General features: G+C 44.6%; 1 protein-coding gene across 1 annotated transcript; it reads left to right on the plus strand.

Moving 5' to 3' along the window:
* Nucleotides 1–2,741: 2,741 nt before the first annotated feature.
* On the plus strand, nt 2,742–9,327 carry Saysd1 (SAYSVFN motif domain containing 1). Its single transcript, XM_047558403.1, has 2 exons — nt 2,742–3,067; nt 8,505–9,327. The coding sequence occupies exons 1-2, from the start codon at nt 2,855–2,857 to the stop codon at nt 8,841–8,843; spliced, it is 552 nt and encodes a 183-aa protein (XP_047414359.1). The 5' UTR covers nt 2,742–2,854; the 3' UTR covers nt 8,844–9,327.
* Nucleotides 9,328–9,660: the final 333 nt, after the last annotated feature.

Consider the following 9,660-nt stretch of genomic DNA (forward strand, 5'->3'; position numbering starts at 1 on the left):
GCAACAGCCTACAAATCACCACCCTAATGCTATATGCCTGTTAGATGTGAGCCATACATACAGCTCTAAGGTCTCAGTGTCATTATCGAATGAGAAACACAATTAATGAAAAAATCTCATCTTTTAGGAAAGCAAATCTACTCCTGAGTCCAAAATGGGCAAGAAATTCCCTGTGGTTTCTCAATGAAGACATGTATTATATAAAAACCCCATTCTTTTCTCTAGATCATCTCTAATTCACTCTGCTCAGTATTCAAATATCTCTTCTTATCCATACTGCTCTCTGGTTGATCTCAGTTTCACAGCTTAAATAGCACACACGTGTCTCCACTGTCTCCAATCCTGACTCCTCCCTGACTTCAGTTTTCACTATCCATTTGCCTACATTTGGTTGTCCAACAGGTATCTCAAAATTCTGGCATGTCCAAAACAGAACTTTCAATGTTTATTCCATAATCTTTTCCCTCTAGTCTTCCTTGCTTTCGGCAGAAGGCCCCAGAATCATTAACCTGGTTGCCTGGGATATTAGCCTGTATGGAAGTGTTTAAATAAAATTTACAGGAGGCCATTGGTTTGGACCAAGTTCCTCACTAAGCTCAAAAGATTAAACCAAAATGAAGTTACTCATGCTGAAGTTCCACACCACTAAGTCACAACTAAGTTGTTTATCTGAACTTTCAAGAAATCAGATAAATAATATTCAAATCCTCAAACAGGAAAATTTTAGCTGATATAAGAAATTCCCGTTTTTACCTTTACAAGAAAACATTGAAACAACTAATTTGCTTGTTCTATTTTCTGCTTTCCTCAGCACTTTTCTGTCTATAAAGTCAACCTCCTCTGCTCAGTTTATTAGAACATCTCATTTTTATTGGGGTGAAACACAAAATCTTAAGAGAGGTGTTGCCCAATTCTAGAATTGCAAATAAAATTAAGATCTTAAAACTATATTCCTGTAAATTTTTTTTTGCTGAGTGTGTGTGTGCATGCGGCACACGTGTGCAGAAAGCTGTCATCCTTGATTCCTCTTTTTCTCACACTCCATGTCCAAACAATCCATGTACCTTGTTGGCTCCAATCTTCAAAAATTCAGAATCTGACCAATCTTCACCACTTCTGTCACTACTATACTAGCTCAGGCTACCACACTCTTTTATCCTAACAAATTTGCTCCTAACTGGTTTTCCTTCTCCTTTAGCATTCTCCCAGGGCCCCACTGCCAGCAGCCAGTGCATCTGCAGCCCTGACTTTCCCAAGCATCTATCATCTGCTGCTCAAGAACCCTCCAATTGCTTCCCACCATGTTTGCAATACAATACAAAGTCTTCACCCTGGTTTATAAGAATTAACATGAACTGGCTCCTGGCTATCAGCACATCTTTACTTTCCACATTCTCTCCCTCCCTCTGTTCTAGTCATACTGAACTCCCTGATGTTTTATAAGCAGGTCAGGCACACCAGCTGAGGCATCAGACCTCCGTAGCTGCTATTTCCTCTAACTCAAACACTCTTCTCCAGGTAATTACATGCTTCATTCACTCAGGTCTTTGCTCAAAGAGCATGCTCCCCCACTCAGAGAGGTCTTCCTTGGTCATTGGCTCTATATAGCTCCCCCACTTCCATTCCTTATTTTATTTTATTTTTTGGCAGGGCTGGCTAGGGATTGAACCCAGGGCCTTGTGCTTGCAGGGCAAGCATTCTACCAACTGAGCTATCTCCCCAACCCTCCTTACTTTGCTTTGGTTTCTTCATAGTACTCATCAGCACCTGGTGTCACATTAAATGTATAATTGTGTTTATTGCCCATATTTCCACTTAGAATGTAAGCTCTAAGAAAATAGAGGTCTTTGTTTCATTAACCCCAGCACTCCTACTGCCTGGCACAATACTCAGTGCATAGCCCTAGATAAACATTTATTTGTTAAATGAATGAAACACTTCATTTAGTTTGTCTAGCTTCTTGACTCAAACTCATCAAGATTCAACAAATATTTGAGTCTCAATTATGTGAGTGGTACTTCACTATACACTCTTAGAACTATAAGTCTATAAAAGTCTGACCTGGATGGTGTCCTTTTAGGTGAGTACTAACTGGGAGGGGGCAAAAGAGCTCCCAGGTACTAGAACTATTCTTTACCTGGTGGTGGTTATACAGGTGAGCCCAACAGAACAGAGTTCGCACATAAGAAAAGAGCTATTATTAGGCCTACACTTCAGATTTGAATATTTTAAGTTGCACCCTAACTTTTTTGTTTTTTGTTTCTTGTTTAAGTTTCTGACCTATCTGGGCACATCAACGGATAATTTCCAGTGTGGCAAGAGCAATCGCACATGAGTCCTGCACAGCCTGCTTTGTAAGCAGTAAGAAAACTACTCTCCAAGTATCGAGGCTGGAATACCCTGAAAAAAGGAAAAGATAGGATGCATCTTGTCTTTCTGATATTAGAAACCTCCCAGAGATCACGACTCTCCGTGCCTGGGATCACCTTCTCACTGTGGTGCGCATCATTTGGTGCCCAGCATGAGCGCTCAACATTACTGGAGGCTGGATGTGTTGGGACCACAGACCTAATGTGAGAAGGAGCAACACAGAGCTTTCCTCCGAGGAATCGCGGGCAAGAGCGAGGAACAATGGAACAGTTCTGAGTCTACAATGCATACGTGCGTTCGAAGAGAGGACTGCTTCAGGACGGACGTCACAGACCTTCCGAAGCTTGCAGCCAGGACACATCATCACGCATGCGCATCAGGAAACAGGCGACGCAGGCGCACGGCGGTTCAGCGCTGGGCAGCGCGGGGAAGGGACGCCGCGCGCGGGCTGGCGGGCGCGCGCTCTGGCAGCGCGGCGCGCGTCATGGAACAGCGGTTAGCTGAGTTCCGAGAGGCTCGCAAACGCGCCGGGCTGGCTGCCCAACCCAGCACTTCGAGCCGGAACGCACAAACCTCTGGAGAGAAGGCGGAAGTAGCTGCGACTCCAAAGGCAGCCCCAGGCTGGCTAACACGGTTCCTGGTACTGGTACGGAAACCGAGGCCCGCGAATGCGCGAGCCCCGCCCAGCCTCGCTCAGGTGAGCTGAGCAAGGCCTCGTCCGGGGGCCTGGCCTCAGGGACGCCACCGCGGCCTCCCTGCAAACTCCGCCCTAGGCCCCGCCCCTCCCTGGGACTCCGCCCCCTCCGTGACAGGCCCCGCCCCCCGGAAAGTCGAGCAGCCTGCGTGCCCAGGCCGCTGCAGGCCTCCCTGGAGCTGGGGCGGGACCTTGCGTTTCCTGCCACACCGGTCAGCATCGACTCTTGGCTCTGACCTTCTCTTGCCAGCCCGCATGCGAAGCAGCTCCTGAGTCCAGGCAGGAAGCGAGGGTCTAGAATCGTAGACCCCTTTGTAACCAAAGCCATGTTTGTATTTATACGCAACTCAAGACGACCAGTGGCTTAGGACAGATTGTTGGGGCAAGGAAAAAGATTCATTTGGAAAGCCAGCAAACCAAAGAAGATAGGAGACTCACCGACAAAGACCGTCTTAGGAAACTCAGGGACACAAAGGGCTTTTACAGGGACGGAGAGGAGAAGCAAGGGGCAAGGGGCAGGAAGGCTACCCCCTAGCAGGGTCTTCCTCATCTAGAACCTGCTTTCTTTTCTCTTCTGGCACAATATCCTTGAGATAACAATCGACTTTCGTCTCTTAGGTCAGTACCTATAAGTTTTCAGGTAAACACGTTATTTTCCTGAAAGTTAAACATTATTTTCCTTTTAAGTAAAAAACACGGTTAGCAAATCCTTGGCGCACACTTGATGTTATCTGAAGATCATCCCATATCCTGGGTTCTGTAAACCTAGAGAAAAATGACTGATTAGTAGGTTTTACCCCTCAGGACTTTTCCCTTCCCTTTCCCAAGAACAACTAACCTTGTAGGTAGTCAGTAGGATACAAAAGGCATCTTTCCTAGGAGAACAGGGGAAGCTGGCTGAAGACAAATGTTTTAACCCAGAGGTGGCTTCAGTCAGAAGAGTCATTTACAGCCAAACTGATGGGAGACGACTAATGTATTGTTCACCCGCCTGATCTCCAGAATTAGTGACTGAAGTCATCTAAAAGCAACTGAAGCTTGAGAGTTTATTTAGGTTTTCCCAGTTATACTGTGACTTTGGGAAACCTTGGCACAACCAAGAGGGGCCTCAGTCCACTGCTAATAGAGGGTAAAAGGTCTAAATTGAATAGTAATCAAAAGTGGCAGTAATTAAGGCTTCATTTTATTCACACCTTGGGCACATGCCAACCAGTAGCCCAGACAGCCTGTACTTTAGAGATGGGGTTTAAATACAAAACTTACAAAAGTGTGGTAACTGTAACTGCCATTGGTGGCATATGCTAATGCATCACCATTGGACTAGAGAAGCATATTCAAGTTCAATAAACTGTTCAAGGCAAAAAAAGTTTTGGATTAGTATGATAGCCTTTTCATCCTCAATTTATTTCTTCTGATAATCTCTTAATTTGCAGATGAATTTTAATTTGGATATTCATTTAATTTTCCTTCATGACTATAGTGGACTGGAGTGTATGTGTGTATGTGGGGGGTACCCAGGATAGAGCATGCCCAGGGATAACAGTGCTTTGCAACAATTTGTGACAAGGCCTTTGTTCCTCATAAGGCCTTTGTTCAAAGAATTCCTTTGAAATGTCAAAATGTATTGAAGCAGTATACCTTGTTCACTTTTAAATTATTTCCCTTAAGTATATCTATTATTGCATAAAATCTAGTTTTTTTGGTTTTTTTTTTTTTTTTCTTTTTCTTTTTTTAATCAGGAAGAACTTGTTACTCAATTTCGATTGGGTGGTATTCTCCACAGTATGTAGGGTTCCCACTCACTTGTAGCAAAAGGGGGCAGCAGGGTTCAACAATCCATTTCCTTTCCTGCAGTTTGTCTCAATTGTCTTTGGATAACTATGGTTCATTAGAACTTATGAGAACAATTGCTCAAGATTTTAGAATCCATTTCCCCTACTCTTTTTTCCCCCTATAGTTAAAAAACAATGTCTAACCCACACAATGAGCTTTTAACTATAAGTCTCATTTCTAAAGGACTGTGAGATCATTGAGTTGAACTCAGAGGAGCTGAACTTGGAGAAAGCGTCCTTTATTAAAAGCCCCAAAGCTGATGACCTGACACAAGGATAAGAGGAAATGCTGGACCTTTGGTTGGTTCCAGTTCACTGCTTTCCTTTTCAGAAGGGACTTGACTTTAGGCTTATTTTCATTGGCTGTTATTTCTGAGTTTGCTCTGGTGTGAAAATTCTCATTAAAAAAATTTTTTTTTTAAATTACAGTCCATCTCTACCTAATAATTTTGATGGCACACTGTGGCCCATCAGAGGCTGTTTTAGCTTTCTTTTTATAATTGCTTTTTCTCAGTAGTCATTGATAAGGAAGTGTTCACATCTTTCATCTTCCTTGCCCCATATTTTGCTTGGGAAAAAGCAGCCCCCAAAACCCAATATTTAATTCTGTGATGAGCTTCTACCACATTAGGACAAAAATGCTTGTTTTTTTTTTTTTTTTTTTTTTAATCCCACAGAAGCCTCCTGCCTCCTTCCTCAGCCCTGTCCCATGCAGACACTGTCCAGCTCCAGGTACCAGTCCCCATAGTTGTGGGCAGCACTTCACTGCCAGCTTGGCTCAGACTGGCCCATGGCTCAGTTGTTCTTCTCTGGAACCACCTGACTAAGCACTGCCTTGCATCACCTCCCAAATATTGTAGTCATCTTGAATTTTTGTCTTTCCCTCCCATCATTCATTCAGTAAAGTTCTGCCATGTGCCCACTGTGTTCTGGCTTGTAATCCTGGGAGGCAATGTAATGAAGACACACAGTCCTGCTTGCCTAGAACTTGCATGTCAGCTTGGGGCAACAGGGGAAGGAGGACAAAACCAGACAATAAATGCTGTGAAAGGAAACAGTAAATGCAGGGTACTGTGATGGGGGACTGCGAGTGCTGTTTTAAGTTGGGTGAATAGGGAGAGCCTCACTGAGGAGGTGACATATAATCAGAAGGAACCACCCTTGCATAGACCTGGGAATAAGGCTAAGGGTACATGTGGTGACATTGATCTGAGGTTTGTAGAAGAGGCAGCCTGCTCGGTAATGGAAGGGGAAAGGACTTTTCCTTTTAACCCCGTAAGTGCAAAGGCCCTGAGGTGGGAAGTGACTGGGTATTGGGGGAATAGAAATGCCACCCCTAAACTGTACCTACATGTGATGTAACGGCCACAAATACTTCTGCACATGGCTTTTATGGCAGAAGGTGAATCAGCACCAGATAACTTCCAAGTGAAGTGGAGGAATTTCCATGTCCCTCCTCTCCCTTGTTTGTTCCCACTGTTAATTTGTTTACCATCTCCACTAATACCTCCCTTTAGCTCTCTAACCTTTCTCCTACTATCCTCCAAAATGGCCCCTAATTAGAAGGGTTTTGGAGGAGACCATTCTGACATCCTAGGTGGACCTTACCCCTGCCCATCACTAGTTTTATGATTTTAGAGAAATTGCTTTAACCTCTCATTGTTTCCAAACAGTAAATTGGGAATAATAATGCCTGCCTTCTAGATTACGGGAGATCAGACATTTTGGAAGTACTCAGTAAATAGTGACATATGGGCATTATTTTTTTATGCTTCCTGAATATTAAAATAAATTCAACTTACTGCGAATTTCAGTTCATATACATTCAATATGTATTCTGTATCCATCAATCCATTATTTCTCTTTGACTCCTATTGCCACCCTGATCAGTGCCTGGTCCTCGCTTACTGGGCTTCTGCATGAGCAAGTAACACTTCCCCTATAGACTTTCAGTCTCTTGCAGTACATTCTCAACGTGGCAGACAAATTATTGTAAATTGGATTACGTTAGTTCCCTGTGAAGACCTTCAGTGGCTTCCCATTTCCAGTCTACTGTGGCCTGCCTGGCCTCCCCCATCATCTCACAACCCACCCCCACCCCACCACCCAGGACCCAGCAGTTAGCCTGTCTTCTTCTCAGACAAGCCAAACCTGTCCTCCCCAAAACATTCTTTCTCTTGGACAAGAACTATTGTGTGCACTGGTCAGATCTGAAAGGGACATTTCTTTCTTTAATAAATGTTAGGGTAGGGGCATGTTGCTGATGATATTAGGACCTCTCCATTCAGACTTTCCAACCCAGTTGAAAAGATAATAATTACTATGTTGATGCTAAAAAAGAAAGTTCTAACAGTGGAGTTCTAGTGTTGTAAATCTATGGAAGCTGATATTTTGGGTCCCCTTTTAAATATTCACGTGAAGAAGAACAGGGAATATAACTGAAGAGGCAGTTATAAAAACTGAAAGACCTGCTCTGTATTGAGAATCTGTGTGTGAGGTGCTGTATTTGGTTCTGGAGATGCTAAAGGGCATGACCATCCATGGCCCACACGTATGTGTGAACTGATGCATGTGACCTAAATTCACACGAGTTCAGTACTGAAGAGTTGGTACCGTGGAGGAAGAGCTGGTTTGTACATTGGGAGGCCCAGGGGCACCCTCCCTGGTGGCCAGGACATTTCCAGTTCACTAGCTGTGCTGGCCTGGGAGGAAGGAGTTGGGGAAGGGAGGGGAACTGGAGGAGATTCCAGGGTGCAGAACGTCTTTGGTAATAAGACCAGTCGAGTTGGAATAGAGGATCATGTGAAGAGGAAGCTTCCTACAGCTACCTACCCCATGGGTCTTCCATTAGCACCCTGCCCAGGGGCTGTGCACTGGCATTTCTGCCTGTGGAAATGTGTGGGCCTTTGACTTCCAGCTGCAGGGGTTTGAATCTTAACCTGTAGGCAGTGGAAGTTTATTGAACATTGTGGATAGGAGGGTGGCAGGTCATTTAAAAAATGAATTTAGCAGTTGTGTCTCTGCTGTTTGGGGAAGAGACAGGAGGCAGAGAGTCTGCTCAGGAGGTGCTGGCTGGGCCCTGGGACGAGTGACAAGACCTGAGGATGGTGATGGGGTGGAATGGTAAGAGGCCCCAGTAATGGCTGTAACACTGATTTCTTTTTGCCTCCCTGTTTTTGTATGTGTAGTGTCCACTTTAGAATCATGTCACTCATAATACTTTATCTAATCAAATCATCAAGTGTACGTTGACTCTGTGGGAGGCAAACATCATGGCTGTTGCATTATCAATTACTGGGCAGTTTTTGTTTGCGGCACAAATTAGCTTTTGTTAGCAGCAGACTCATCAGAAGAAATGACTCCCACGAATGGGACTCCATCTGAGGTTTTTATGGGGTCACATCTCGCTAAGTGCTGATCAGTTTGGGTACAGCTGAAGCAGAGCATAGGCGCTCTCCGGCAATGCTTGTTTTAGAGAATAGGGCAAGAAAATAGGAATCAATGAGCCAGCAGCCTTCCTGGAGCAACGAGGAGGCTTCTCAGATGAGTTTCGGGCCTCTCGCTCCATTACCCTTTTATTCTGCCCTGTGTTTGCTTGTGTCTCCTAGGAAGCTGCTCAGCCTGGGAGCAGCACCACCCAGCCCCCTCAGAGCGCAGCCATTCCTCCGCCATGGGATCAGTCTCTCCTGATCAACGTCACCTTCTTGAAGGTTCTTCTCTGGTTGGTCCTCCTGGGACTGTTTGTGGAGCTGGAATTCGGCCTGGCTTATTTTGTCCTCTCCTTGTTCTACTGGATGTACGTAGGGACCCGAGGCCCTGAGGACAAGAAGAAGGGGGAGAAGAGCGCCTACTCTGTGTTCAACCCAGGCTGCGAGGCCATCCAGGGCACCCTGACAGCAGAGCAGTTGGAACGCGAGTTACAGTTTAGGCCCCTGGCGGGCAGGTAGGACCCCGCTCCACTGTCCTGCAGCCAGCCAGGGACCAGCCCTCCCACCCCTGCAGCGTGGACTTGGGTTCAGATGCACAGGACTGAGGACAGCTTGCAGGTTGGCTCTGTGGCTGCGTGACTCTTTGGACCTCCAGTTTCCCTGACCTGCTGCTGCAGTTTTATCTTTGAACTTCTCTTTGGTGAAATTCTCCAGAAGACATGCCCTTTAGGGCTGATGCAGTTTATAAAAGTTGCTCAGAACTTTTGTTTGTCTCGTCATTTGAGAGATGATTTTGAGCACTAGGAAGGCACTGGGAGATTGTCTATTTGAAATATCGAGCTATTTTGAAGTAATGATTAAGTACAGCAGGGCTGTACATTAAACATAAATGTTTTCTTTAAGACTTAATATTCCCAGCAGCTTGGGAGGCTGAGGCAGGAGGATTGAGAGTTCAAAGCTAGCCTCAGCAAAAAGTGAGGCGTTAAGCAACTCAGTGAGACCCTCTCTCTATCTAAAATACAAAATGGGGTTAGGGATATGGCTTGATGGTCCAGTGCCCCTGAGTTCAATCCCCCATACTACCAAATAAAAAAAAAAAAAAAGAATATTTTTAGCATTTATTTTTTTTTCAAATTTTTGGTTTGTTTTCGTTTCTATTTTACCTTCTGCTTTTAATTCTTGCTTTTTTTGTTCATTAATGATATTGAAATGTAAAATGTCTTTAAAACATTTTCTTTTCAGAAACAGATCCCATTCATTGCCCATCACCATCTTTGATTCTTCTATTATCTTGTCCCCATTGGTAAAAGAAGAAGAGTCAAAGTCCTAAGTGACA

Source organism: Sciurus carolinensis, chromosome 7 (assembly GCF_902686445.1).
Source record: "Sciurus carolinensis chromosome 7, mSciCar1.2, whole genome shotgun sequence".
In the NCBI taxonomy this organism is placed as follows: Eukaryota; Metazoa; Chordata; class Mammalia; order Rodentia; family Sciuridae; genus Sciurus; species Sciurus carolinensis.

Excerpts from the sequence above, each read along its gene's own strand:
- Saysd1 (XM_047558403.1), top strand. The coding sequence starts at position 2,855 with ATGGAACAGCGGTTAGCTGAGTTCCGAGAGGCTCGCAAACGCGCCGGG. Across the intron at positions 3,068-8,504 it reads CCCCGCCCAGCCTCGCTCAG|GAAGCTGCTCAGCCTGGGAG; the intron begins GTGAGCTGAGCA and ends TGTGTCTCCTAG.